The sequence below is a fragment of the Drosophila nasuta genome, chromosome 3 (assembly GCF_023558535.2).
Source record: "Drosophila nasuta strain 15112-1781.00 chromosome 3, ASM2355853v1, whole genome shotgun sequence".
NCBI lineage: Eukaryota > Metazoa > Arthropoda > Insecta > Diptera > Drosophilidae > Drosophila > Drosophila nasuta.
This window is the reverse complement of record NC_083457.1, coordinates 16,107,664-16,134,716: the sequence shown is the minus strand read 5'-3', so window position 1 is coordinate 16,134,716 and position 27,053 is coordinate 16,107,664. Positions and strand designations below refer to the sequence as shown.

Here is a 27,053-nt window from a genome sequence, read left to right as displayed (position 1 = left end):
ATAAATAGAAAATCTGCTTGATAGGAGTTAATTACATGTAAAGTGTTGTAACCTTTAACGCGATAAAGGAAAAGTAGCAGGACAGATATGACCTTATATTAGTAAAGCGAGTGAAAGTAATGAGCAACCTTGCTAAGTTTTTCATATTTAACAATTCCCTTGCTAATAGTTTTACGTGAGTAAATCCATTAGGACTCTGTACACTGCTGGTAATTTGTTGGTAAAACAATTGATTGTATAAACGTGTAAAAACACAATTTCCACATAGAGACATAAACATTGACCACATGAATATAGAACAGAGCGGTCGCGTTTAAAGTGAATTACGCAATAAAGAGAAGCAAGCACGAATGCTCTTGATTAGACAAATTTAATACTAGTTGTAAAGAGAGAACAAAATGTTAGAAATATTTAAAAAGTGGAAGGCAGAGGTGCCTGTGCAAAAGTTTTCTGGACTGAGAGATCAGTTGAGTTGTTCTCGTCTCGTCGAGATGTTACGCACAATCCGATCGCGCTTGGACTCTTGGCAGAACAAGGTGTGCACGTATAAGTGATAACAATTCGTGAGTTCGCACTCGCGAAACCATGAAAATGCGATTAGCAATTGAAATACAAACGAAGCACTCATTAAGTTATTACTCATTAATTAATAATTGCTATGTGAAGCATCTTTCCAAATACAAAAGTAAATTATCTTATTAAGAAATGTGTAGAAGTAATTTAAAAGTGCGTGTAACGAGTGTGCTTGACAAGCAAATATTCGTTATTACTTAAACAGGAAAATCACTTAAATGAAGAGCTACCTAAGCTATGCCACTACTTAATTTATTTTCACCTCTATTGGTTGTTTGGTAAAATCAAACCAAAAATACATATTGACTTATTTCTCAGTGGATTTGTCTATATATGTTCATATTTTTTATTTATTGAGTGTGTATTTCAAAATAAGTGTAAAGTAAGATATCGGGCGATTTTAGCTCTTGAACCTGAAATTATTTGTTAATGTACAAAAGCAATTAATTTTTATTCTCTAATAGAGAATAAATGAAATGAACTTCACAAAAATATTAAAAATTATAGTGGTCTAAAAGTTTCACAGTATTTTAGATTCAACAATAATAATAAGTATGTGCGCTGTGAAGAAACTAAATTGAAAAGTGTGATTGTTTTTTTAACCAATACAAATAGGATATTAATAGTGTATTATAACTTAATGAAGACAGGAAATCTAGTCAACAGGCAGAAGTAGGTATCTCCAACCCTATGAAGTATATATGTATATTCTTAATTGTCTCTCCGTATGAAACACTGAATCTCAGTGACTGCATTTATGTTATGTTTTTGCCGCGCTCACATCCGCCCCCGTAAATCGGTACAAATCGAATAAGATGCGTAATTTTAAAGCTAAAGTTGACATTTTTGGTACATACAATAATAACTATAGTTTGATAATCCTAAAAATTAAGAAAAACTTATTTAAGAAATACTTGTGTATGGCAAATTTGCCTACTTCCTAAGAGTCTGAATTGCTTTGGCTAACAAGTACATATATCATATACATACAAGTATATTGCACTCTATGGTATATTTGGAATGTAGTACTATATCAATATGTAAAATATAGCGTATTGTATATTTTTTAAAATCTTTGTCGTATATTAATTTGGTATATTTTCTTATTCAAAATACGTAGTCGGTATCTCACAGTTTAGCACACGCGACAGTAGCTTTCTTAGTTATTTTTCACGAAGAACCAAACATTAAATAATTTGTGATTAATAACAAATTTTTGAATATCGCATAATACAGATCTCAGATGAATCAGTTGAAGTTCCCGAAAATACCACAGCCAAAAAGGTTGATGGCAAACTATCGTGGTACTTTGCTGGAGGCTTCGTGGCATTTTGGTCACTGCTCTTCTTCGCTGTCGTAATTCCATTGTTCTATCGGTTACCAACACCTCTAACCATGCAAGATGCAGGCAAAAATGTGTTTATTGCGGAACGTGCCTACAATAATCTATATACTCTGTCCAACATTGGTACCAAACTGACGGGTAGCGAGGAAAACGAAGTCGAAGCCGTCAAATTCGTTCTTAACGAACTTCAGAGCATCAAAAGTGTTTTATTGACGGACTATTTCGATTTTGAATACGAAATATCGCAGGCCACCGGAGGATTTCCTTACAGCACAACGCTAAACTTTTATAAAGGAGTTCAAAATATTGTTGCAAAGTTATCGCCGAAGAACAGCACAAGCGAGAACTATCTTCTTATCAACAGTCACTTTGACTCCAAGCCATATACAAATTCCGCAGGCGATGCTGGATTTATGATCGTTACAATGTTGGAAGTTCTTCGAGTCATTGCAACAACAAAACAACCTATCGAGAATCCATTAGTATTTCTGTTCAATGGAGCTGAAGAAGGGATGCTGCAAGCTTCTCATGGTTTCGTTACTTCACACAAATGGGCACCGCATTGCAAGTGAGTTCCTAGTTGTTAATAAAGGAAACTAAGGAAACTAGATTCTTATAAATTATAGAGCTGTTCTTAACCTGGATGCTGGTGGCAGTGGAGGGCGGGATATTCTATTCCAAAGTGGTCCTAATCACCCATGGCTAGTTGGTGTATGTAATTTTACAGACTTCAATAATAATGTGTAAATAATTACAACTTATATTTAATAGTACTATAAAAAATACATAAAATATCCTTTTGCTACAACCATGGCTGAGGAAATCTTTCAATCGGGAATTATTCCTTCGGATACAGACTTTCGTCAGTTTAATGCATATGGAAACATACCAGGTAATTATAGTCAAGCAAATTTTATTTTGGGTTTATTTCGAAAATGGATTTATTTTAGGTTTGGACATGGCTCAATGTATTAATGGTTTCATCTATCACACTAAGTACGACAATATTGATGTAATTCCTCTTGGTTCATTTCAAAACACCGGCGACAATGTTTTAAGTTTGGTTCGAGGCTTGGCTAATGCAACTGAATTGCAGAATACTAAGGTAAAAACTTGTCTTTTGCACTAATTTTAATAAATTATATATATACATATTTATTAACTAATTTGCAGGATGAGAGCACTGGACATGCTGTGTTCTTTGATTTTCTTGGAATCTACTTTTTCCACTATACTAACACAACTGGAAAAGTTTTAAACTTTGGCATTTCTATAACGGTGTTTGCTCTGGTTTCCATTTCAATGTGGCGGATGTCTGTTGATTCCGATCAGTCAGTTCGTCATGTGATCCGCTGGTTTTCTCTCGTATTTGTTATACAGATTACGTCCTTCGTGCTTGCTTTAGTATTTCCGATACTGGTTGCATATGCGATGGATGGGTTCGGACGTTCAATGACTTATTATAGCACCCCGCTGCTAATTATTGGATTATATGTGTGTCCCTCACTTATTGGTCTCACTTTGCCCATAACCATCTACTACACTCGTCAAAGTAACGTAAGTCTGCTCATATCTGATTAGAGTTGGTTTTTTTTGTAAAATTTCTCTTTGCAGGATAAACTGTCAAAACCTCATCATCTTCAGTTAGCGTTACATAGTCAGGCCATAATTTTGGCCATTCTGTGTATTGTAGTTCAAGCATCCGGTTTCCGTTCAGCATACATCTTCGCTATTCCGCTTATTTTCTACGTCATTTCCTTGGCACTAAATCTATTGACCACTCTACACGATCGGGGCTATGCTTGGTCAGCTCTGCTGAAGGCAAGCCAGATTGTGCCTTTCCTGTACAGCAGCTATATAATTTATCTGTTCATTGTGGTGCTAACACCTATGGGTGGACGATCGGGCAGTGCTTCCAATCGCGATTTATTTATCGCTGTTCTAGCAGCCGTGGGAACGATTCTCTCCCTTGGCTTCATGGTAAGCTTGCATATATGCTTTTAGTTAAAAGTCTATTATTAGTCACTTTTGTAGGCACCTTTAATAAGTACACTACGAAGACCAAGAGTTGTGCTATACGCATTGTTGGCAACAACTCTTGTCTCTATAATTTTGGCTGGCAGCACGTACTTGGGATTCCCATACCGTCCAATGACTAGTGGCCAGCGTGTTGCATACTTGGTATGTGATCATTATTACTCATGAATTCACTATTTGAGATCCTTACTCTAATATTTCAGCAAGTGCGCAATATGTTCTACGAGTATGATGGCACTCTTAGTAAAGATGAGTCTGGATATTTGTTTAGCTTCCAAGACCGACGCGGAGCATCTCCATTCAAAGGTACAAATGTCAACTTAACTGGTCTGGTTGATATTAAATCAAAGTGTGAGACCGACATGATGTGTGGCATGCCGTTGTATGACTATCGCTATTATCAACATCGTCTATCGCTTAAATGGTTGCCACGTTCCGAGCCAATTGTGCCACCAGGAGAAATGAAATTGGAGCTGCTGAACAAAACCATTGTTAATTCGACAACAGCGCGCTACCAATTTCAGTTGTCGGGGTCTAGCCACATGAGTTTATTCTTCCAAACGTATACAGATGTGAAAATTATCAATTGGTCATTCGTAAATAGCTATCTCAGGACAGCTCAACCATATCACGTCTACCTCACCTACGGCATTGATGACAGCCCATACAATTTTAGTGTAGATATTTCGGTAATATCATTATTATCACTCATCTATAATATATTACGTCATTAATTGAATATCTATATATTTCTGTATTTTTATAGAAACCTGATGGTGATTTTAATGTACCCGCGTTTCAATTGGGCGCTTCAGCCCATTTCATTGGCCACCCTGGGGATGACGAAGCTGAAAGATATGTGGCATCATTCCCAATATATTCGATCTTGGCACAGTGGCCTGCTATTTATAAAAGATACATTTTCTAATTTGTTTTTATGTACATATATTAACAATTTAGGTGATCACTACATATGTATTTGTTCTAATAAGTATATGAAAATTTGCAACTAATAAAATTGATAATGAACCGAATATGTCTGATAATATCTTGGCCATTTTATAGCTACATCTAGTAAAGTAGTGCGAAAGTGACTTTGTAAATTTTTTCTCAATAGATCTTTTCTGTCCTTAATTCAGCATAAAGTAAATTACATTTTTAATTTTAATAACAGTTTGTAATAAAAAGAAAAGCTGAATTTGTATGGGATTATAGTTACTTAGAAATTAATTTATCACGAGTCTCTAGTGACCGAGATATTATATTATTGATGGAAGTATTTCCATAGGCAGAGAGCCTTGAATATTAGCATTTCGTTGATTATTACGATATAAATTTACATCAAAGGTTCAGTTCATACCAGCCATGACGATGGATATTTTTCAAAACATCGGCGTCACAACGATATTTACCCAGAATGCCGATTTAACATTTGCGCAAAATGCTCTCTGCTTATGTTAACAGGCACTGTTAAACTCAAAATGGTAACGTTAAGCTTAAAAATTGGAAAATAACGCCGTCGTGGAAAAATGTGGCTTCTAATAACGCGCCATATTTAAATTTGAATTTAAACGTAATATTTTATGTTCATAACGAATAAAGTAATTTTCTATTAATAATTTATATTAAGTACATATAATAATGAAGATTATGCTCAAAGGAGATTATAATAGTCAACAAATAAATAAATAGACGATTTAATTTTAATAAAAATGCATATTTATAAATCGTATACAAAAAAAGAAGAAAAATCAATAAATTGAATTGATACTGTGCAATATAAATGGAAAGGAAATGGTTTTGAATATATTCGCTTTCACTGAGTGGAGTTATTTGTTTCTACACCGCTTGGATTCGGTTTCATTGATTTCATGATTACACGCTTATCATTGGTTTCCTGAATCATAATGGCGAGTCAATAAAAGTTAATAACTTGCGGTTATAAAGCGTACAAGTACTCGAAGATTGCGAACACTCATGAATTGTTTTGATTTCCCGAAGCGTGCATAGCTATATGTATTAGATTGGGAAATACCCATCAACAATAAAGGTACATATATATATCGAGGTTTCTATATATCTATAACATTGCGTAATTACTAACGTTATAAACAATCCCTTTAAAATGAAAGGAAAATATATATGCTCCACTTATCACTAATCGGACATGGGTAATAGTAATAATTGAGATAACAAAGCCCGATTGGATATTAATTATTCCTTGACCACGAGCGAGACTACAAATCAAACGAAAAGGTTGGTAAACTTCCAATAAGTGTAGTTGTGTTTTTTTTCGTTTTATATCACACTCTTTCATTTATCTTTATAGACCATTCAAAGTACAAATCTGTGTCGATAAAAAACGAAAACCTTGCGTCTAACTAACCCCATTGGAAAATAATTGTTAGTTGCCAAAAGTTCGGCAGCGGAGCACAACGTTAGCAAGACGACAACGGCAAACAAAATGTCCTTTAACGAAAAGGACTCAAATGCAAGTGATATTAAGAGTTAAAAATTAATTATAAGTATGTGTATTATTTCATTTTTGTTTTTTTTGTTTTATAGAGTGTATCCACTGCGGAATTAGATGTGGCACTCATCAATGTGCTTAAAGCACCCAAAAATAAAAGAGCTAAGGTGCCATGGTTCTATGCACCCGTCTTTTTGCTCCTTTGGTTTGCTCTCTTCTTTGCTGTGGTTATACCACTGTTTAGTCGACTTCCGGATGGCGTGACCATCGCTGAAGAGGAGCAGAAACCTGGTCAATTTGTTGCCGAGCGAGCACAGCGTATTCTATTAGATTACGATCTCATTGGACCCAAGGTTGTGGGCAGCATTGCCAATGAGGAGGTTACTGTTGCCTTTCTGGTCGATGAAGTGGAAAAAGTGCGTGCCGCCATGCGACAAGATCTCTATGATCTCGAGGTGGATGTGCAACAATCATCTGGTGCTTACATGCATTGGAATATGGTGAACATGTATCAAGGTGTTCAAAATGTGGTTGTCAAGCTGAGCACTCGTGGCTCCACAAGTGAATCGTATCTGCTGGTCAACAGCCATTTCGATTCGAAGCCTAGCAGTCCTGGCACTGGCGATGATGGCACCATGGTTATTGTTATGCTGGAGGTGTTGCGACAAGTGGCTATTTCATGGCAGACATTTGAGCATCCCATTGTCTTTCTTTTCAATGGTGCCGAGGAGAATCCTTTGCAGGCTTCGCATGGTTTCATTACAAGTCACAAATGGGCCAAAAACTGCAAGTAAGAAAAAATCATTTTATATATAATATATAGTAGGATATATAATGAACTGATTGTTGACAGGGCGCTGGTGAATTTGGAAGTCGCTGGCAGCGGTGGCCGTGATCTGTTATTCCAGGGCGGCCCAAATCATCCATGGCTAATGGAGGTAAGTTACGATGCGAATTTTATTTCCTATCAACAGATTGTACGCGGTTCTTTTTAGAAGTATATGGCATTGTAAAAATCGCATAAATGTTTTGGCTTTTTATGGCGAAACGATAAAAAAAACTGTTGCTCGGAAGCGTTTAGGTGACCAAAAAAAAAAAAGAAAACAACATACTACAAAATACATTCGCTTTGTGTTCAATTCCAGTACTACAAAAACCATGCCAAACATCCATTTGCCACAACAATGGCCGAGGAAATCTTTCAGTCTGGCATTTTGCCTTCCGACACAGACTTTCGCATATTTCGCGATTATGGTCATGTGCCTGGTACGTGAATGAATTAACGAGTGAATTTAGTATTTGAATATATATTGTTTATATTGTTTTAGGTCTGGATATCGCACAGGTTAGCAATGGCTATGTGTATCACACAATATTTGACAACTACGCTGCTGTGCCTCGAAATTCACTGCAGAATGCTGGAGAAAATGTGTTGCCCCTGGTGCGAGCCTTTGCCAATGCCAGCGAGCTGCATGACACAGATGTGAGTGCACTGATTTCATCTGAAATCTAAGGAAATAATATTTTATATCCTTTCTATATCTGTAGGCACACGCTGAGGGCCATGCTGTATTCTTTGATTTCCTAGGCCTCTTCTTTGTGTACTACAGAGCCAGCACTGGGACAATTCTTAATTCTTGTATTGCTGCTGTCAGCATTGGGCTCGTCTGTGTCTCTTTGTGGCGCATGGCCCGCGTGTCTGAGGTATCCTTGTTCGATATCTCCATTTGGTTTGGCATTTTGCTGGCACTTCACGTGCTCGGCATGATACTCTGCCTTGGCCTGCCGTTGCTGATGGCTGTTATGTTTGATGCCGGCGATCGATCGCTTACTTATTTCACGAACACCTGGCTAATGATTGGTCTTTTTATCTGCCCCGCCATTATTGGACTCAGTCTGCCCACAACTGTGTACTACATGTTCCGCAAGAACGTAAGTTATTAGTTGGTCAATTAGCTTTGAACGTGTTTTAACTTATTTCGCATTTTATAGCTGAATATTAGCCATGCCTATCACGTTCAAATGAGTCTGCATGCTCACTGTATTGTGCTATCGATTATTGCCATCATACTGACTGCGATCAGTCTGCGCACTCCTTATCTTTGTATGATATCGACATTTTTTTATTCGGCTGCTTTGCTGATAAATCTTCTGAGCTCCCTACACGATCGAGGTAAACTAGCCATAACTGCGATTAAACCACTTGGGAATAATATAATTTGTCATTGATTTACAGGATATTTCTGGGTGCTGATCATGCAAATATTTCAGCTGATGCCGTTCTTTTACTTTTGCTCGCTGTTTTACACGTTCCTTGTTATTTTCATTCCCATGATGGGCCGCAATGGCAGCTCAATAAATCCAGATCTTCTGGTTTGCATATTATGTGCAGGAGGTGTCTTCTTTGCCATGGGATTTGTGGTAAGCTGACGTTATTTCATTAATTGAAAGTAAATTGAATATTAATGTTTTTGGCAGTCACCATTAATCAACATGTTCCGTTGGTCGAAGTTTGTCATGCTTGGACTGGGTATTATTACCTTTATATTCAGCATGATTGCCATTTCGGACGTGGGATTCCCCTATCGGGCCAAAACGAGCGTCATGAGGGTCAACTTCTTGGTAAGTTTAGTTAGCAAAGTTGGAATCTAAACTAACTCCACACTAACTCTACACTAATACTTGCATACTGTAAATTAACTCTATACTAGTTATACATTAACCCTACTATTCACAAGGGCTACTCTAAGTCTACACTAACTTTACACTAACTCTATACAAGCTCTACATTAACTCTCGTCTAACTCTACACTAATTTTACAGTTCCTCAACTCTACACTAACTTTTCACATATTCTACACTAACTCTACACTATCTCAACACTAAATCTACACTAAATCTACACTAACTCTACACTAACTCTACACTAACTCTACACTAACTCTACACTAACTCTACACTAACTCTACACTAACTCTACACTAACTCTACACTAACTCTACACTAACTCTACACTAACTCTACACTAACTCTGCATTAACTCTACTATTTACTGAGTCTACACTAACTCTACATTAACTCTACTATTCACTAAATCTACATTAACTCTACACTAACTTTACGTCAACTCTTCACTGTCTATTCACTAACTCTACACTAACTTTGCACTCAATCTACTCTAATTATACTCTATTCACAGCATGTTCAACGCACTTTCTATGAATACGATGGAAGCGTTAGCATCAACGATTCTGGCTATTACTTCGACTTTCAAGACAGACGCCTTCAATATCCACTCGAGGACACCACAGTCAATTTGACAGGCCTGCACAGTATTAATGCCGATTGCGATACGCTATTGATGTGTGGTGTTCCCTGCTTCAATCATCGCTGGTGCAAGGCACGCTCCACAGGCCACTGGCTGGAGCGTGAAGAACCAGTGAATATACCAGGCAATGCTTCCATAGAACTTTTGGCTAAAACTGTTCAAGCAAGCAACAACACTGTTCGCTACGAGTTCGAGTTGAGTGGGCCACCACACATGGGTTTGTTCATACAACCGCTGGATGATGTGGCTGTGTCAGACTGGTCTTTTATACGGAATATGTTAGACGAACCGGAAGACTATACGTTGCCCTATCAAATATTCTTCTCATACGGCAAGGATAACACTCCGTTGAAGTTTCACATTGACTTTGTGGTAAGTAAATATATCTATATATTGTATAATGTTTATTAATTGTTTTATTTACATTGCAGAAGTCTGATGGCAACTTTGATGTTCCAATCTTTGAGTTGGGAGTTGCGTGGCATTATGTCAGCTATGACTATGAAAGGGACGCGGCGGGTATCAAGTTTATTAACAGCTTTCCTAATTTTGTACATGTTATGGAATGGCCCACGCTATACAAACGATATGTTCTCTAAATGTATTTAATCTGTACTATAAATATACGAATTAGCATTATATTATATTAGAATATCAAATAAAATATAAATTAATTTATCACAAACTAAAAAAGATATTCGTTATTCAAATTTCAACTTTAAGTAATGAAGTCTATAATAGAATAAAATTTTATTGGGGTTGGGATAAAAGGCTTAAAAAATATGATATAGTGAAGACAACTCACATATAATAACAAAATTGAAATTGGGATAACGAAGGGCTATGTATACAATTTTTCAAAAGGCAGCTAAATTATTGTAATCTGGTCTGGCTCAAACATATATAATGACAGTTTATAGCAATGTTGCTGTTCTCTACCAAGTTACCTTCTTTGTGGCCCTTTCATATGTTTTATATCTTACACACTTTTTAAAATAAAGTATAATAAAATTGATAAAAAGGTTGCTTGTAGTATGTGATGAGGGTGACCCCCCCCTAGTTATTATTATTATGTCATAAATGTTTAAATATGCACTGCAAGCAATATAAATTGATTATACACTGTACACATACATTCTCTGATTCAGTCCCACTGGAAATTATCAAAAATTGATTTTACTTGTCACAGTCCTGAAGTAATTACCTGACACGCCCAATAAATGCTTTGTTGCTTTATGATCATTTATCACTTCGTGTGGGATTCAATAAAAACGTTTTCAATTATAGACGCACTTGGCTCACTCTAATGTCAATACTAAAAGCTAGCTAATAATTAGTTTACAAATGCGAAGTAGTTAGATCAATAAATCCACCTTATTAAGGCCGATAGTCGATATTATCAGAATGGAGATCCATTCATTGAGGATAAGGATTGAATTGAACCCGAACCGAGTTCCAAAGTACCGAAAAATTGATTTACTCAGATATATGCGTGGCATGGCATTGATATTGAAGACTAATAAATCTATATTATTGTTTGGGTCCATAAATATCTTTATCCTATCAGCAGTATATAGGAATATACAAATTATGGCAATGTGTACATAAAAGTCAAAGTGAAAGATATGAAATCACAGTTGATAAGATTGATGCCAGTACATAGATTGGTGTATACTAAATTTTACTTTAAAATTAAGAGAACTGCAGTGAAATTTACTTAGTTGCCTCAAGTCGTTCGATATCGCAGGTGCTGCCAAAATGGAGAACGGAAAGGATAAAAACGTAGGATATATGGATACAACTATAATGGAAAATATGTATTAAAGTGTTATTCTAACTAATTCAGGAATTGGAGGTGGACATCGATAATGGAAATACCATCATTGAGTGGATTGAAAAGGATAAACGCACAAAACCGTTGCCATGGTACTATGCACCAAGTTATTTGCTTATCTGGGTAGCATTATTTTTTGCGGTGGTCTTTCCGCTCTTCAACTATTTGCCCACGGCTATAAAGATCGAGGAGGAAGCCAGTAAACCGGGACAATTTGTGGCGGAGCGTGCTCAACAAATCCTATTGGAATTGGATCGTATGGGACCCAAGATTGTGGGCGATGAAATGAATGAGAAGACTATGGTGGAGTTTCTGCTTAACAAGATCGAATTAGTGCGTCAGGTAATGCGCAACGATATCTACGAGCTGGAAGTGGATGTGCAACGGGCATCGGGAGCATATTTGCATTGGGAGATGATCAACATGTATCAGGCTGTGCAGAATGTGATTGTTAAGCTGAGCACAAGGAGTTCCAATAGCACATCCTATCTGCTGATCAACAGTCACTACGACACAAAGCCAGGGAGTGTGGGTGAGTTATGAATAGAGGTAAAAGAGTATGGAGAGAAGCTAACCTTATTCATACTCCAGGTACTGGAGATGCTGGTTTCATGGTTGTGACCATGTTGGAGGTGATGCGTCTATTGGCCACATCAGAGGAAACATTTGAGCATCCGGTTGTGTTTCTGTTCAATGGTGCCGAGGAACAGCCGCTGCAGGGTTCGCATGCCTTCATCTCGCAACACAAATGGTCGCCCAACTGCAAGTGAGTCAAAGCTATGAAATGTCTTACACAGATATTATTGAAGAATATATTTTTAGAGCGCTGATTAATCTGGACTCTTGTGGCGCTGGAGGGCGTGAGATTCTCTTTCAAGGTGGACCTAATCATCCCTGGCTAATGCGAGTAAGTCTTCTGCAGCTCACGTAGTCCATCTCATATCGGCTATAATACATATTATATTGCTGCCATATTCACTCATTAATGATAACAGCTTATCTAATCAACTTCACTTTCAATGGCAGCATTACAGGGAAGGCGCTAAGCATCCTTTTGCCACCACAATGGCTGAGGAAGTTTTCCAGGCTGGTATTATTCCTTCCGACACTGATTTTCGCATCTTCCGTGACTTCGGTCCAGTGCCAGGTGAGCTTAGCTGCTTTAGTTACAGCCTAATCAGATATTAATTGATATCTTTGCTAATCAGGTCTAGATATGGCTGGCGTATACAATGGTTTTGTATACCACACCAAATACGATCGCTTCGATGTAATATCCCGAGCATCATTGCAAAATACCGGCGAGAATTTGCTGTCTCTCGTGCGTAGTATCTGCAATGCTGAAGAGATGCATGATACTGAGGTAGGTTCGCTTATCGCAAAATCTTTAATTGCTTTATACAACACATTCGCTATAAAGATACGCAACACAATCTTTATGACAACTAGGCACACTCCGCTGGTCATTCGGTATTCTTTGATTTCCTGGGTCTGTTCTTCGTCTACTATTTGGAGTCCACGGGCATTGCGTTAAATATTTGCTTTGCCTTTGCTGGCCTGATCCTCGTGTGTATCTCGCTCTGGCGAATGACCAAGACAACGGATCTTAGCATTGGTTTTGTGGCAGGTGAATTTGGCATACTTTTCCTTTTGGAGTTGGCTGGATTTATACTTGCTCTCGGCTTGCCGCTTCTGATGTCGGTGTTCTATGATGCCGGCGATCGGACGATGACATATCTGACCAACAGTTGGCTGGTGATTGGACTCTTCATTTGTCCATCGCTCATCGGTCTGGTGCTGCCGTTCACCTTGTATTACACTCTGCGACCTAGGGTAAGTGCAAATTCCTTTAAAGTGAAATCTGTATTTGATGTCAGATACTTGTAGGAAAAGATACCACACCCATATCACTTGCAAATGGCTGGACATGCTCACTGTGTCCTGCTCGCTCTGCTTTGCATCATCATCACAGCTGTTAGCATTCGGAGTGCATATCTCTGCATGATCTCCTTGCTCTTCTATGTCGGTGCACTGATAATCAATTTGGTCAGCAAGTTGCATGATCGCGGTAAGTTTTATTGTCATCATTTTATTTTAGAATTGGATTAAGTTATTTCCTTTATTTACAGGCTACTATTGGTCGATCTTGATGGCTGTCTGCCAGGCAATGCCTTTCCTTTACTTCAGCTACTTGTTTCACTCTTTCCTCGTCATCGTCATTCCTATGACAGCACGCAAAGGCACCGAGGTTAATCCGGATATGCTCATCGCCTTGCTTTGTGCCTTGGGCACTATATTTGCCTTTGGTTTCGTGGTAAGTTATTACTAAGAAACAAAGTCACAATGATTCTTCGATTCTCTATCCATTAATATTAATTTGTTTGTTGTGCTACAATGCAAACTTCAACATTCATTCATTCTAAAAATTACAATACTTCCTGCTCATAGAAATGGGAATTATTATATATTTCAATCAAAGCGATTAAGTAAATATTTTATTAGCAAAACTACAAATTTAACTTATCTACTGAATGTTTAGGCAAAGTAGACAGTTAGGAAACATTATTATCACTGTTTTCAAATTAAAGATCTTAAATTAAATCTTAGAGGACCTCAAAAATATCTTTTCCATCAAATATGAAAATAATCATCAAACATAGAAATATAATTGCTTCATTAATTTTTGCAATAATTTATCTATCGTCAATATTTTCTAATTTATTATACGGTCGTAATACAATTTTCAGAAATATTTTCTAATATCCTTACACTTAGCACTCGTATCCTTGCTTTAACATTAAAATAATGCTAATTTCATTATCTAATCTCAATATAAATATCTTAATTTCTCCCTTTTGTAGGCTCCTCTTATAAATATTTTCCGCCGTCCAAACTGCATGATTGGAGGCTTGGCGCTGATTATGTTTATATTCTGCATGATATCCGTATCCGAAGTGGGATTCCCCTATCGCGCCAAGACGAATGTGATGCGTGTTAACTTCTTGGTAAGCCGTTTGAATCGGCAATATAATTAAAAGTCTCTATATGAATTTCTCTCCTTATTACAGCAAGTACATCGAAGATTCTATGAGTACGATGGCTCACTCAGCTTGGATGATTCGGGCTACTACTTTGATCTGCAGGATCGTCGCTTGGAGCTGCCACTGCGTGACACAATGGACTTTAGTGAACTGATTAGTCTAGAGAATGTCTGCGACACCCAAATGATGTGTGGAGTGCCGTGCTTCAATCATCGCTGGTGCGAGGCACGCAAAGCGGCACGTTGGCTGCCACGCAAGGAGACCGTGGAGGTGCCTGGCACCACAACATTGGAGCTGCTCAATAAGACAGTGCTGGAAGGTGGCTATACGGTGCGATATGAGTTTAAATTGACGGGTCCTGCACGCATGAGTGTCTTCCTGAAACCGATGGATGGTGTTAAGATGCTGGACTGGTCATTCTTGAGGGGAATGCTTGACAATCCGGGCATCTATAAGCCACCATACCACATCTTCTTTGCTTGGGGCGTTGATGATTCACCCATAGAGTTTTATCTGGAGTTGGCGGTGAGTATTAGAAGAGAATGGGAAGAACATTAAAGATAATTTCATTTATTTATTGAATATTTACAGAAGACGAATGGCAAGTTCGATGAGCCCGTGTTTGAAATCGGCATCTCGGGTCATTATCTAAGCAATCTCCATAAGCGCGATGCTGTGAGCACACAGTTTATTGACGATTTGCCAGACTTTGTGCATGCCATGGAATGGCCCGCTTCCTATGATCGCTACATATATTAACACATATTGATATCCATTCAGAATAATAGCATGTTAAGTAAATATATGTATGTTATAGGAAAAGAACATTTTTGTACGTTAAGCACACACAACAAGACTCCAACTGTTTGCTCTTCTTGGTGTTGCGCCCATCTTCATGAAAAAGACAAGACAAGTTAAACAAAGCCCTTTGAATTGGGCTGCATTGCATAAGGCACTGGGGACAAACATTTATGGATTAAACAAATACAAGAAATAAACATTTGTGTAAACAACGCACATTGCATTTCATTCATTGCCGTGGGGTATAAAAAGTACTGGCATGGGACATGGAAAGACACACTTCGATCTTGGCAACAGTCAAAGCAAAGCTCAAAGCCAAAAAGCATTAACATGAAATTCCTGGTTGTCTTCATCTTTGCCGTGACGATGTTGGTTGCAGTTCAGTCCCAATCGACGGAAAGCATTACGAGTTTGATCAACGACATCGAATCCGAGCTGGAAGAATTGGACAACGACTATACCAGCGACTATTCTTCTTCGTACTCCTCATACCCAAGCTCCTATTATTCATCGTATACTTCAACAGATGTGACAACAGCTAAACCCTTCAAGCAGCAAATTCTGTCGATGCTCTTCAACAAGAAGGGATAAGTGAATCATCCAAGTGACCTGCCTGCCACAATTCAACAATGAAAATGTACATCCTATTTATCCCAAAATAAAATTATAAATTATTAAACATAAATGATAATATGTGCGAATATTTTTGGGGTACACTTGAAGGGCACTTGACATTTACTATGCCAATTGACCCAGGCAAATGAGGGCTCATTAACGCCTTTGGTCAAATTGTTGCAACTGAGCGCCTCCCTGAGAGCACGACTAACCGCATGCCACCTCCAACAAAGGTCATGAGACAGTCGGACAGACAGACTGACAGACAGACAGACAGAGAGACGGAGAGACAGACTGGTAAACAGCAAGCAAACTAGCAGCTAGACATGATCATGGTCAGGTGGCGTGGCAACTCTACTACATAATCGTATAATGGTAATCGTATAATGATGTTGTGTCGTTGCCGCCTCCGCTTGCGATGGCTATTGATGGGACGGCTTCAGATTGTGCAATTTCAAATGGCTCTAACTCTTAGTCTGAGTGTGAGTATGAGTGTGAGTGTGAGTGTGAGTGTGGATGGCACATCAGAACGCAGTTAATGCTAAAGTTAAATGTCTAAAAATGTAGCTGACAAATTGATTTGAAATGCAATACGTGTTCTTTGAATGCCATCATACAAGTTTACCGCTCCATCACAACTGACCAAAGTGCATATTTAGATATAGCACATCGTGAGCGATAAACCATGCCTTCTGATCTGTGTGAGAATATTTCATAAATACATAATTTACTCAACATTATCAAAAGTGTAAGACGCTAGTGCCAATAAATCACAAAATAAATTTGAAATATTATTTACGATTTAAAAATTAAAATCATTTGTCAAAGTTTATTATTGCGTTGCAGATTTGGATTTGAGAAATATTAATGTATTTTTTAAATTTTTTAAATTATAAATTTAAAGCTTCTTAGTTTGCTAATAACAGTTTTAAATTTTATTGCAAATTTTAACGTTTCTTTATAGATTTATAATTAAAATTTATAATTATTCTGATTATTTAATTTTCTTAGAAATTGTTTCTTTTTGAAATTATTATAAACTAGTTCATAAATAATTTGTATTTAATTTGATTAGTCGTAACTATAAATATACTTAATTTACCTCAAAAGGTAGTGAGCACCTCCCAGCGCGCAGCTGATCATGTTATAAGTTGTAAACAATTTTCTCGACAAATTGCAGATTTGTTCATATAGCCACAACACGCGAACAATGCACTTGAAGAGTCTGAAGAAGATTTAATCATTTGGGCAGGCTGTGAGCTTGGCTTCTGATCTGTGCAACTGCAAAATGCTAAGCACTCATCAATGGTCGCTCTGTTGCACTGTTGCACTGTGGCACTGCGGCTCTGTGGCTCTGTGGCAAGCGTGGCAAGAGGCAAATGTAAAGTTCAAGCAGCAACTAGTACTCAGATGCTGTGTGGTTGATTCAAGTTTTTGCTATAAATATGCAAACCTTTGCAGTTGTCAGCCACAGTTGCAAGTTCCACGCCAAAGCCCCAACAACAAAAGGATATACATCTCAGCCCATGCAGAACCTAGTAAGTTCAATTTCATTTTAACTTTGTTCGTCTTGCCTTATTCTTTATTTATCTATCTATCCACAGCAGTTGTTCAGTGTTGCAGCCTTGCTGCTATGCGCTGCCATCGCACAAGCACGACCACAAGGACCTGCCACAGAGCCGATCAAGATCTTGCGGCAGGAGCAGGAGGTCAACTTTGATGGCTCCTACAAGTATGGCTATGAGACCGAAAATGGCATCAACGTGGAGGAGGAGGGTTATCTCAAGAATGCGGGCACCGATAATGCAGGACCGGTAAGTCAACGTAACTACGTAATCCGACCTTAAGTCCCAACACAACCATTTGACATTTGCAATTGCCTCACGAAATTGCCCCGTGGCTGACAAATTGCTCAATTCATTGTAATTAGCTGCAACTGTGCATTGCATTGTGCTCTTTTCAATTTTTGGTGGTCACAGGTCGCACAGGGCTTCTACTCCTACACGGCACCTGATGGCACACCCATTCGGATCACCTATGTGGCCGATGAGAATGGCTTCCAGCCGCAGGGCGATCATTTACCGACAGCACCGCCCATTCCACCAGCCATACAGCGGGCCTTGGATTACATTGCCACCGCACCACCACCGCCAGCTGAATCACAAAGCTACACCGCACGCAGAGGCTAACTATCTATTCTATTGATGACAGCAAAGGGAGGCAGAGACAACCGCAGAGATTTGTTATTTAAAGCTTAGTGCACACATGTACATATTATGCAAAATTAATAAACTGTATAGAATGAATAATTATTGCGTTTTCTAAGCTGAGCTCAGATATGCAAAGCGAGACAACAAAGTAGCGACTAGTTCATGAGCTATTGACCTCTGAGAGGTTCAATTAGCACACTCTTATTGCTTGCTCTGCTGGCGACCAGAAATATATTCTAATATTCTAATTTATTTCAGATTTATTGACTATATTACCTATAACGTTGTGGGAGATCGAAATGGTTATTTAGATACTAGATGCACATCTTAACAATATAATTTAAAAGAGACAACCACATTATTCAAAATTCAACACATGAATAGACGCAGCAATAAATGTGTTGCATACTTTCAGGTCGTTGCTTAAATTGTAGCAAAAATAGCCCAGTTACTTATTTTTTAATATGCTAGCGGAAAAATAATTATTTTTTTAAGTAGTTCAATATAATTACAAATTATATTTTTTTATCAGATATGTTATCATGTTAAATTCATTCTATCTAAAATAGTTTGCTTTCTCATATAAAGTCATAACATTAAATATAATATAAAATTGTTGCATACTTCTAGGTACACCCTAAAATGGTTTTGGTCTTCGCTAAGTGTGCAGCAATTTATAATTCGTTTATTTTTGCAACCAAACTGCCAAAAATTTATCAATGCCTAGAGAAATGTCAGCGTTTCCGCATGGCTGGGACAATGATCGTATAATTAATTCAGTTGATCGTCATAAGAAGAATGGCCCATCAGTATACGAGGCTATTCTCGTTGCGTGTTGGGCGTAGCGTCTGCCTTCCAGAAAATATGAAGTAAACGCCTCGTAAATCACAGTGCTTAATAGATCTAGTTTTGAGCGCTTCGAAAATAGTTGTCGCATCAGCTCCGAGTTATCCGGTTAGACGGTTAGCCATATAGCCATATAATCATTTGGCCACTTACTCATTGTGTCATTTAGCCAGTTGACCATAGCACACATCCACACACATACAACGATTGGTTCTTTCGGCATGAATCTCACGTATATAAAGCTCGGATTGTGGCTAGATCTGCTCATTGCTGATTAGTGAAGATGCTACGTCTAACGGTAAGTTCCACTTCAGATGCTATAGACGCTCGATTGTAATAGATTGTTGTGTCCCGTAGATTCTCCTGTTGATTTGCGCTGCTTTTGCGCTGGCCCAAAACGATGGTCGCTATCGTCCTGAGCCGAGATTGGCGACTATTTCAAGGGCTCGCCCCGGTAACAATGATGGACGCTATGTGCCCGTGAATGATGGCAGATACCGCGGCGGAAATGATGGACGTTATGTGCATCAGGACAACAAGTACGAGCACGATAATCGTCCTGGCGGAGATTACACTGGTGGCAACAATCCCTATATCAATGACAAGAACCGTTTCGGTGGAGGAGGACGTGGCGGCGGCGCTGGTGGTGGACAAAATGCCAATGGTGCTAACGGTGCTAATGGTGCTGGTGGTGCTAATGGTGGTGCCAGGACTACTGTTGTGCAGCCTCGTCCTACTGTTGCTCGTGTGGCGCCCGTTGTGGTTGACCAGCGTCCCAATTTGCCACAAGGCACCGGCACAGGCATTGGCAAAGGCGGATTTGCTATCATACGCCAAGAAGGAGAAGTGCAGCCCGATGGCTACAATTATCTGTGAGTAAATTAGTTGAAATTTCAATTTCTATTCTTCAGTTCTCATTCTCAACAGCTATGAGACGGAAAATGGCATTCTGGGCGAGGAGAGCGGACGCATTGAGAAACAGACCGAAGGCGATGCCATTCGCTCCAAGGGTTTCTATCATTACACTGGCGATGATGGTCTGCTCTATCGTGTAGACTACGTGGCAGATGAAAACGGTTTTGTGCCCGTTGGCGAACATATTCCCAAGGTGCCCGAACATATTCCCAGGCTGTTGGCTTATCTGAAGGAGAAAGGCGCATTGTAATTTACGAGTTATGAGTTCAAATTAATTGTTGGTTATTGCTTTGAAATAAATGAATTTATGCGAAATATAAATCTTTAATCTTTTTGGTTTCGTCTTACAAGTTGTACGTTCATAGTTAGCGAAAGACATTTTTGAATTTTAAAAATAATATTTAATATTACAATTCATAATAATTGTATTAAACTTTTTTTATATAGAATCAACGCAATTAAATAGTTTTATTTATGTTTTTATTTAATTGTTATATTTTATTCAAAATACATGCAAAGAATTTATTTCAAAGGAATTTGTAGCGTATACGTATTTTTTTTCAAAGCCGCAGCTTAGTTAAGTGTTGGCAGGATGCGTTGTTGTATATATTCCAGTACATTGTTGATGGTAGACTGCAGTTTAGCAGGCTAAAAGAAAATTATATATTGAGTGATGAAATAAATAAAATGGATTTTATGCTTACATCCTGCTCATTATCGATGTTCGGTTGTTCTAGCGGCTGCTGAGCTTCATCTCCATAACATGTCTGATGCTGTTCTGTGGCACAGTTTGTATCAACTGCTGGCTGCCCGTACTCGTAGGATGGTTGAGCTGGTTGTGAAGCCGCATCGGTGTCCCAGAGCTTGTTCTCGTTCACATATTTGTATTGTTGCTGCTCCTCGTTGCTGCCATCGCCATCGCGAACCCATTCGAATTGGATAATCTGCCAGCCTGTGCCATTGTAGTTGAAATCAATCATGAAGCGCAGATGATCACGTGGCCCCAAAGCAAACTCATCATTTGCCTGCTGCACACTGGCCACCAGTTGCTCCTCGGCCTGCCTGAAGATGCCACGCAAATCATTGGCATACGGCAGGCCACGATCCCCGTAGCCGCCATCGTAGGGTCTGGGATCATGGCGATATTTGCCACTGTTATCCGGCACATACCAACCGCCTGCACCGTGCAGCTGATGCACATAGTGTCCTGGCCTGGGTGGAGAAGTGGGCAGTGGCACCTGCTCCTCATCAGCTCCTTGTGCCGAGTGAGCTAACAATCCTAGCAGCAATGTAATGAACAAGCTTCTGTGCATTTCGACTCGTCGACACGTTGAATGCGTTTAACTGAAGCCAATAGAAGCACCGGCCAGGTTAGTTTCAGATACGGCATTCAGTACTAATTGCATGTGGGTAGCTAATTAATTGTCTAGTTTTATTAACACAAGATGTCACTGCTTAATTATTTAATTAGCTGCAACCAGTTGCTCTCCAAGTCAGTCAACTGTCAGCTGGTTGCAGCGCCTACAACTAACGGATGTTAATTGAAATTCTTTGCATACTAACAAGCCATAAAGTGACTTCTAAGATGCTCAAGTAACGCAACTTGTTTACATTGATGGCACCCAATTGCTTTTGACCTTTTGAACGCCAGCAAAAATCTGAAATGTAATCTGAGCGGAACACGTAAAAACATTGACAGTTCTACGGTAATCCGCAGAGATCCGACTTGGTAGAAAAAATTTACCAAACTGTTCTTCAACTAACAAGTTTCTTACTGCACATAAAAATAATTGAAAGTCTTTAATATGTATAGATATATTTTAAATTATTTTCTTTTTCTTCCATCGAAAATCTGAAATCTGTAACTTGAGCGGAACACGTAAAAATATTGACAGTAAACTGATGCCATCAGATCTGATGGGAAGAATCTTCCAAAACGATTGAGATAAACAATTAATTGAAATAATTTTAAATTTAATTTAACCATTTAATAATTTCTTTTTCGCTTTCTTCCATGCTTCTAGTGCGATCCGATCTGTTGGGGAAAATCTTCCAATCTTTTTCGTTGCAGTTAAGTAACTAATTCAAATAATAAAAGATCTCTAATATAGATATACTCTTCTCTTTCTTTCACCTTTCTAAGCTTATCAAAATTCCTGACTTGATAGGTGTGTCAAGTGTTCATTATCGTCTTTCAGAATGTCGGAAGTTTTCGAAAGCAGACGAGAAATGAATTAATCTGTTGAGTTTCCGCTGTGGGGCAATTTGTTAACATTTCATCAGATTTGATAGGATTATAGTTAATTAGTGTCGTTTAAATCAAATTTAACGCTCATAATAAACAATAAAACGATCGTTTGTCTTAATGGGCATTAATAATAACTGGCGATCAATCAAAACGTGTGTGGTCAGCACTCATCAATCATCAGCCAGTTTAGGTACCGACATAAAAAAGCAAAACAAAATGAAACCAACAACAAACAACAACAATATGATGAGAAACCAGATAAAATCGAAAGCTGAAACGCCCTCAAAAGTTGGTAGCTGAGGTGATGCTTCACTCTGAACTTGTCTAGGGAACTTTAACCTATCACCTTGCATACTTGTGTGATGAATCTATCAATTAAAAGACTATAGAAATTCGAGACGAAAACAATATCAAATCTATCTATCTGATAAACGTGGAAGTAGCGGGAAAACCTTGAAAAGCTTTTACCATTAATATTGGTAAGACGCAAGTAAGAAAGCTACAGTCGAGTGTGCGCGACAATGAGCTACTTTTAATAAAAAAAGCCGGACGGTATTATTCTTAAAATATACTAAATTGATATACTGAAAAATACTGAAATATACCAAAACTATATTTAGTATATCAATATATTCAATTCAAAATACCATGAGTATAAAACACCTGCAGCGACGATTGCCATGTTATAATACCCTTCCAACCTACGGATAGCGGGTATAAACACGCCCTAAATATACTATAAAATTGTAACTGAGACAATTTTTGAAGCCGGAAAGTTTCCATAGACATAAATATACGCATGTATGTATATGGATATTGTTATAGAATCGGAGTAATAAAACCATACAAGACAATGGTACAATGCGATACACGCTCCACGAACAACTGGACGTTAAATTGTTGTTTATGTAAATATCAATCTGGATTCTTTACGAAACAATAAAATATTCAAAACACACACACACAAATAAGTACGAATGTAAGTATTAAGATGTATACGATATTAGTATTTAAATCTGTTGAGTTTTGGGCTGAGTTAATCCAAACAATATCATGCGTAATTTGGTGCTTTGCAATTAATGAATTTAAAATTGTTGTGAACTCGGCTCCCTCATTAAAATCATTGAAATGTGACAAATGCTAACAGAATTCATTGGCTGCAAAAAACAAATCGAAACAGGCGCCAATTAAATTATTATTTTTCTTCTCCTCTGACAGATGACAATATATTTAATTGCATTTTTGCGGTGGCGACCAGAGGCCTAGACGCTGATTTCTGGTAGGAAGCGCAAATTGGTCAATAAAAATAATACACACTACACAACCTTGAACTTAGCTTTACATGGAATTGAAATTCCTGTAGGGTGACACAACGCAATTGTATTTCATTTAAATACTAAATAACAAAAACAAATATGCAAACAGGCAAAACAGAAATAAGGTAAAAAACAATTCAATGTTTCACACTCGGGTGAGCTGTGAATTTATTTAGATGGGATTTTTCCTTTTTATCTCATAAAATACCAGATAACATTAAAGACAAGATAAAACATTAATATTTAATTTATTTAGCACCTACTGATAAAAATCATGCCAAAACGCCGAAAGCGCCTCAAAATTTATAACAGTATCGGATTACTTCGGTGCTTTGAACTTTTTTGATCTTTTGAAGCGTTTTCTACGCCCACCGGCAAATAAATTTGAGTAACAATAATATCAATATAAATATAAATACACATATAATCAAATGTATATGTAAGGATACACAGCCTTGGACGGGATTTGTAGCTAATTAAGCGTCAAAGCGATTGGTAATTTGTTGTATTGTTTTTCAAGTGCGGTTCGTGTGACGCCCTGAAACAAAATTTAAGATCAGCGTTTACATTGCATTTTGTATTTAGTAAATTAATTTGTTGCCCAAAACAACAAATGCGAACAATTAATGCCACAAATCATTTCACTTAATTGAATCAATTAAATGTGCTTACCCCAAGTGCTACCCAAAGTCATCCATCTATTCGCAATCAGCTACCACTTCGCATTCGTGGGGGCAAAACTCGCTTTTGGGCACACAATATTTATAGGCAGCGAGAAACTCTAAAAATGAAATGAAATTGAATATATAGACCGAGTGATAATTAAACAAACTTAAGTGAACTTTGCTCACTCAAACCTGTTGAAAAGACAAATCAAACAGAGTTTTACTTATTCAGATTGAGATTCAGTCATCGAAACACCGACGAAAACCCACGCCTAAAAGTAATTTATGGCAATTTATGGGTTAATCCTCAATACTCAATACTCGCCCTATAAAGATTTCAATTGCCGCACAATTGCTGTCAGACGGCAACAAAATCCAGGTGAAAATACCCCTAAATCATAAGTGTTTAGAGATGTATTGAAACCGGGATTTAACTACATGAAATGCCTTGACACTGACAGGCACGAGGTCATCAAACATTATGAACGTTATACACAAAGAAACGTAATAAATAAATCAAAATTTATAACAGACATAAAAATATTTATATTACTGCATGAGAGTCAAATTTCAATTCCAAAGAATTAAAACAAGATAAGATGACTGGAAGAAGACCTCAAAATAGATGACATTTTGAATGATATTCTCATTATTCAATATTAATTAGCATAAAGAATTAGGCGATTTTAAATATAAATATCGAAATCTTAAATTAGACAACATATAATCTTAAAATTGTATATTTAAATAATGGTTTCCTTAATGCTAAGCAATTTAATACTGTTACCATGATTTAAATAACGACAATTTTAATTTCACTTTCTACTAACAAAACTCTATATAACATACAGAAGAAGCATCTCCGAAACAAAGTATGTATAGAAATTTTTAATCAGCGTCAATAACCGCTTTGCATATTTTATATTCAATGTTATGGTATATTTCCAATAAATATACACGAATATAACTTAAATATTTGTAGTGTATTAATTTGGTATATTTTTACGATTATACCTCACTGTTTTGTTTTGCTAAAGTTGAAGCAATTAACAAACTTACAATTTATTAAATACTCCTGTTCATGCTAAATTAATCGCTTGCTACTTAAGCAAATTATTTTAGTATGATTTTTAGTATATTTAAATATTTGTGGTAACTTGGTAAACTTTTACGATAATACCGCAACATTTTCTGCAAGGTCTTAAAAAATTTATATTCATGGTAAATTAATCAATCGATATTTAAATAAATTATTTTATTATAACTTTAAGAACATCTATTTTTATATTTGTGGTGTATTAATTTGATATACTTAGCAATGTTTTGTATGAAAGTAAAAATCATTGACAAATCTTGCATGCTTGATACATAAACAAATGACTTTAGTATATTTGTTTGCCTGTGGTATATTATTTTGGTATATTTTTTCAATAATATCGCACTGTCTTGTTTGCTTAAGTTTACATAATACCCAAATCTTGCAAGTTTTTTAAATATTCATATTCATATTAAATTAATCACTTGCTATATATGTATATATATATATACGAGTATATAAACAAATGAGGTTTCCAATGTTTTCTTAAAGATTAAAAGTTGGGCCCACATAATTTTTATGTGGTTTAATCGCATAATTGCAAAACATATCATTCATACACTTGTACAGAAAGTCAGAGAGAACTAAATATAAATGTATGGTAAAATAAAAATAAAACTCATCCGATCCGATCCGCTCCGAAACGAACCGGACGTTTAGTCATAAGAACAGTGTGAAATTCGTGATAAACTGAAGTCGCACACTGAGCAGCTAGTTCTTATTCAGACTTCACACTGGAAGCGCGCACTCGTAGTCAATGTACTCGAATTATAGCAAAGTGCATTTCTACAATAGCTGAGCATAATGATATGCAGTAGTAGTCTCTCGATTATCACTGGTCTCGCAGTACTTGCGACGCTTGGAAACAGCTGCCGGGCAGCTGAGATACTGCAGTGCTTTGAGTGCTTCGAGGAAGGCACTTTGGGTGCGACGGGTCAACGTCCGGCGTGCTCAAAATTGACAGATTCTCCAGAATTCAAAGTGAATTGCACCAATTCAACAATGTGTGTCAAAGAGACGCATAGCATTAATTTGTTCAACGGTCAGTGGAGAACATTGGAGCGAAGAGGATGTGCCAAGCAGGTGAATGTGACGAAAGTGCTGATAAAAAGTCTTTGGGAGGATTTTCCCTTCGTCGACGAACCCTACGAGGAGGAGTGCATGGAGCTGCCAACGGAGATGCGGACATCGATAATTAAACGCTGCTACTGCCGGGGCAACTTGTGCAATTCGTCAACGCGGCTTCAGCAGAGCTTCAACAACAACAGCCTGATTAAGATAGTGTGTGTTATGTTCCTGTTAAGCAACTTACGGCTAATCACTGTGATCTAAATGTCTGATTAGATGGATTTATACTTATGTGTATATGGTATTTTAATCGCTAGGAAATAAATGTATAAGAACTCCATTAAAACGAATTCAGAAAGCAATTCCATACTCTAGCTATAATTAATTTAAAGAAGATTATAGATTAGTGCTGCATTATGATGAATACAGTAAATAAATGTTAGAACAAGTATTTGTGTACTATATTTATTTGACATTCCCCAAGCACGAAATACATCAAAGAAAGTGTGAAATTCTTTTGGCCAAATTGCGACTCAAGGTCAATGCCAAGTCACAAGTCGCGATTGTGAATCAGCGGGAAGCCGCATTTCGTCAATACAGGCTGCATTCCGAATGCCCAATCAAATTGAACTTGTAATTGATTAA

General features: G+C 37.5%; 8 protein-coding genes and 1 long non-coding RNA gene across 10 annotated transcripts; 7 read left to right on the top strand and 2 right to left on the bottom strand.

The window, feature by feature from the left end:
* The first annotated feature begins 483 nt into the window (after nt 1–483).
* On the top strand, nt 484–4,982 carry LOC132792929 (endoplasmic reticulum metallopeptidase 1-like). Of its 2 annotated transcripts, none has more exons than XM_060802467.1 (10): nt 484–536; nt 1,810–2,486; nt 2,545–2,629; nt 2,690–2,810; nt 2,869–3,023; nt 3,092–3,475; nt 3,533–3,898; nt 3,953–4,099; nt 4,159–4,644; nt 4,722–4,982. In XM_060802467.1, exons 1-10 carry the CDS (start codon nt 492–494, stop codon nt 4,881–4,883), a joined length of 2,628 nt encoding a protein of 875 aa, XP_060658450.1. In that variant the 5' UTR covers nt 484–491; the 3' UTR covers nt 4,884–4,982. The 2 variants fall into 2 exon arrangements, with proteins under 2 accessions (XP_060658450.1, XP_060658451.1); XM_060802468.1 differs by lacking the exon at nt 484–536 and adding an exon at nt 666–726.
* A 1,371-nt stretch (nt 4,983–6,353) lies between these two features.
* LOC132792826 (endoplasmic reticulum metallopeptidase 1-like) lies at nt 6,354–10,428 on the top strand. The gene is made up of 11 exons (XM_060802320.1): nt 6,354–6,446; nt 6,521–7,215; nt 7,279–7,363; nt 7,571–7,691; nt 7,754–7,908; nt 7,974–8,357; nt 8,418–8,598; nt 8,662–8,846; nt 8,904–9,047; nt 9,625–10,125; nt 10,185–10,428. Exons 1-11 carry the CDS (start codon nt 6,420–6,422, stop codon nt 10,350–10,352), a joined length of 2,646 nt encoding a protein of 881 aa, XP_060658303.1. The 5' UTR covers nt 6,354–6,419; the 3' UTR covers nt 10,353–10,428.
* A 1,055-nt stretch (nt 10,429–11,483) lies between these two features.
* On the top strand, nt 11,484–15,628 carry LOC132793003 (endoplasmic reticulum metallopeptidase 1-like). The gene is made up of 12 exons (XM_060802561.1): nt 11,484–11,535; nt 11,600–12,119; nt 12,179–12,353; nt 12,410–12,494; nt 12,614–12,734; nt 12,796–12,950; nt 13,037–13,420; nt 13,475–13,655; nt 13,717–13,901; nt 14,449–14,592; nt 14,656–15,153; nt 15,220–15,628. The coding sequence occupies exons 1-12, from the start codon at nt 11,512–11,514 to the stop codon at nt 15,385–15,387; spliced, it is 2,640 nt and encodes an 879-aa protein (XP_060658544.1). The 5' UTR covers nt 11,484–11,511; the 3' UTR covers nt 15,388–15,628.
* A 131-nt stretch (nt 15,629–15,759) lies between these two features.
* Nucleotides 15,760–16,020, top strand: LOC132793832 (uncharacterized). Its single transcript, XM_060803936.1, has one exon. The coding sequence runs from the start codon at nt 15,760–15,762 to the stop codon at nt 16,018–16,020; it is 261 nt and encodes an 86-aa protein (XP_060659919.1).
* A 1,510-nt stretch (nt 16,021–17,530) lies between these two features.
* LOC132790432 (endocuticle structural glycoprotein ABD-4) lies at nt 17,531–18,323 on the top strand. Its single transcript, XM_060798951.1, has 3 exons — nt 17,531–17,582; nt 17,649–17,858; nt 18,024–18,323. The coding sequence occupies exons 1-3, from the start codon at nt 17,571–17,573 to the stop codon at nt 18,231–18,233; spliced, it is 432 nt and encodes a 143-aa protein (XP_060654934.1). The 5' UTR covers nt 17,531–17,570; the 3' UTR covers nt 18,234–18,323.
* Nucleotides 18,324–19,329: 1,006 nt separating this feature from the next.
* On the top strand, nt 19,330–20,325 carry LOC132790430 (larval cuticle protein LCP-30). Its single transcript, XM_060798949.1, has 3 exons — nt 19,330–19,398; nt 19,458–19,972; nt 20,028–20,325. The coding sequence occupies exons 1-3, from the start codon at nt 19,384–19,386 to the stop codon at nt 20,263–20,265; spliced, it is 768 nt and encodes a 255-aa protein (XP_060654932.1). The 5' UTR covers nt 19,330–19,383; the 3' UTR covers nt 20,266–20,325.
* A 153-nt stretch (nt 20,326–20,478) lies between these two features.
* On the bottom strand, nt 20,479–21,363 carry LOC132790431 (uncharacterized). The gene is made up of 2 exons (XM_060798950.1): nt 20,720–21,363; nt 20,479–20,663 (listed from the first exon to the last, which is right to left on the bottom strand). The coding sequence occupies exons 1-2, from the start codon at nt 21,326–21,328 to the stop codon at nt 20,589–20,591; spliced, it is 684 nt and encodes a 227-aa protein (XP_060654933.1). The 5' UTR covers nt 21,329–21,363; the 3' UTR covers nt 20,479–20,588.
* A 2,384-nt stretch (nt 21,364–23,747) lies between these two features.
* On the bottom strand, nt 23,748–24,529 carry LOC132790433 (uncharacterized). The gene is made up of 3 exons (XR_009632797.1): nt 24,469–24,529; nt 24,252–24,360; nt 23,748–24,117 (listed from the first exon to the last, which is right to left on the bottom strand). It is a non-coding gene; the product is annotated as an uncharacterized LOC132790433 (long non-coding RNA).
* Nucleotides 24,530–26,144: 1,615 nt separating this feature from the next.
* On the top strand, nt 26,145–26,672 carry LOC132793824 (uncharacterized). The gene has a single exon (XM_060803926.1). The coding sequence runs from the start codon at nt 26,145–26,147 to the stop codon at nt 26,670–26,672; it is 528 nt and encodes a 175-aa protein (XP_060659909.1).
* Nucleotides 26,673–27,053: the final 381 nt, after the last annotated feature.

What these genes read in the sequence shown, in the direction of transcription:
- LOC132792929 (XM_060802467.1), top strand. Translation starts at nt 492, where the DNA reads ATGTTACGCACAATCCGATCGCGCTTGGACTCTTGGCAGAACAAG. An exon ending in ACTACACTCGTCAAAGTAAC is followed by an intron (nt 3,476 to 3,532) that starts GTAAGTCTGCTC and finishes TTCTCTTTGCAG; the next exon opens with GATAAACTGTCAAAACCTCA. An exon ending in ATTTTAGTGTAGATATTTCG is followed by an intron (nt 4,645 to 4,721) that starts GTAATATCATTA and finishes GTATTTTTATAG; the next exon opens with AAACCTGATGGTGATTTTAA.
- LOC132792826 (XM_060802320.1), top strand. Translation starts at nt 6,420, where the DNA reads ATGTCCTTTAACGAAAAGGACTCAAAT. An exon ending in ACTACATGTTCCGCAAGAAC is followed by an intron (nt 8,358 to 8,417) that starts GTAAGTTATTAG and finishes CGCATTTTATAG; the next exon opens with CTGAATATTAGCCATGCCTA. An exon ending in TCATGAGGGTCAACTTCTTG is followed by an intron (nt 9,048 to 9,624) that starts GTAAGTTTAGTT and finishes CTCTATTCACAG; the next exon opens with CATGTTCAACGCACTTTCTA.
- LOC132793003 (XM_060802561.1), top strand. Translation starts at nt 11,512, where the DNA reads ATGGAGAACGGAAAGGATAAAAAC. An exon ending in AGAACGGAAAGGATAAAAAC is followed by an intron (nt 11,536 to 11,599) that starts GTAGGATATATG and finishes TAACTAATTCAG; the next exon opens with GAATTGGAGGTGGACATCGA. An exon ending in AAATGGTCGCCCAACTGCAA is followed by an intron (nt 12,354 to 12,409) that starts GTGAGTCAAAGC and finishes ATATATTTTTAG; the next exon opens with AGCGCTGATTAATCTGGACT.
- LOC132793832 (XM_060803936.1), top strand. Translation starts at nt 15,760, where the DNA reads ATGAAATTCCTGGTTGTCTTCATCTTTGCCGTGACGATGTTGGTTGCA.
- LOC132790432 (XM_060798951.1), top strand. An exon ending in GCACCGATAATGCAGGACCG is followed by an intron (nt 17,859 to 18,023) that starts GTAAGTCAACGT and finishes TGGTGGTCACAG; the next exon opens with GTCGCACAGGGCTTCTACTC.
- LOC132790430 (XM_060798949.1), top strand. An exon ending in CCCGATGGCTACAATTATCT is followed by an intron (nt 19,973 to 20,027) that starts GTGAGTAAATTA and finishes CATTCTCAACAG; the next exon opens with CTATGAGACGGAAAATGGCA.
- LOC132790431 (XM_060798950.1), bottom strand. Translation starts at nt 21,328, where the DNA reads ATGCACAGAAGCTTGTTCATTACATTGCTGCTAGGATTGTTAGCTCAC. An exon ending in ACATCGATAATGAGCAGGAT is followed by an intron (nt 20,664 to 20,719) that starts GTAAGCATAAAA and finishes ATTTTCTTTTAG; the next exon opens with CCTGCTAAACTGCAGTCTAC.
- LOC132793824 (XM_060803926.1), top strand. Translation starts at nt 26,145, where the DNA reads ATGATATGCAGTAGTAGTCTCTCGATTATCACTGGTCTCGCAGTACTT.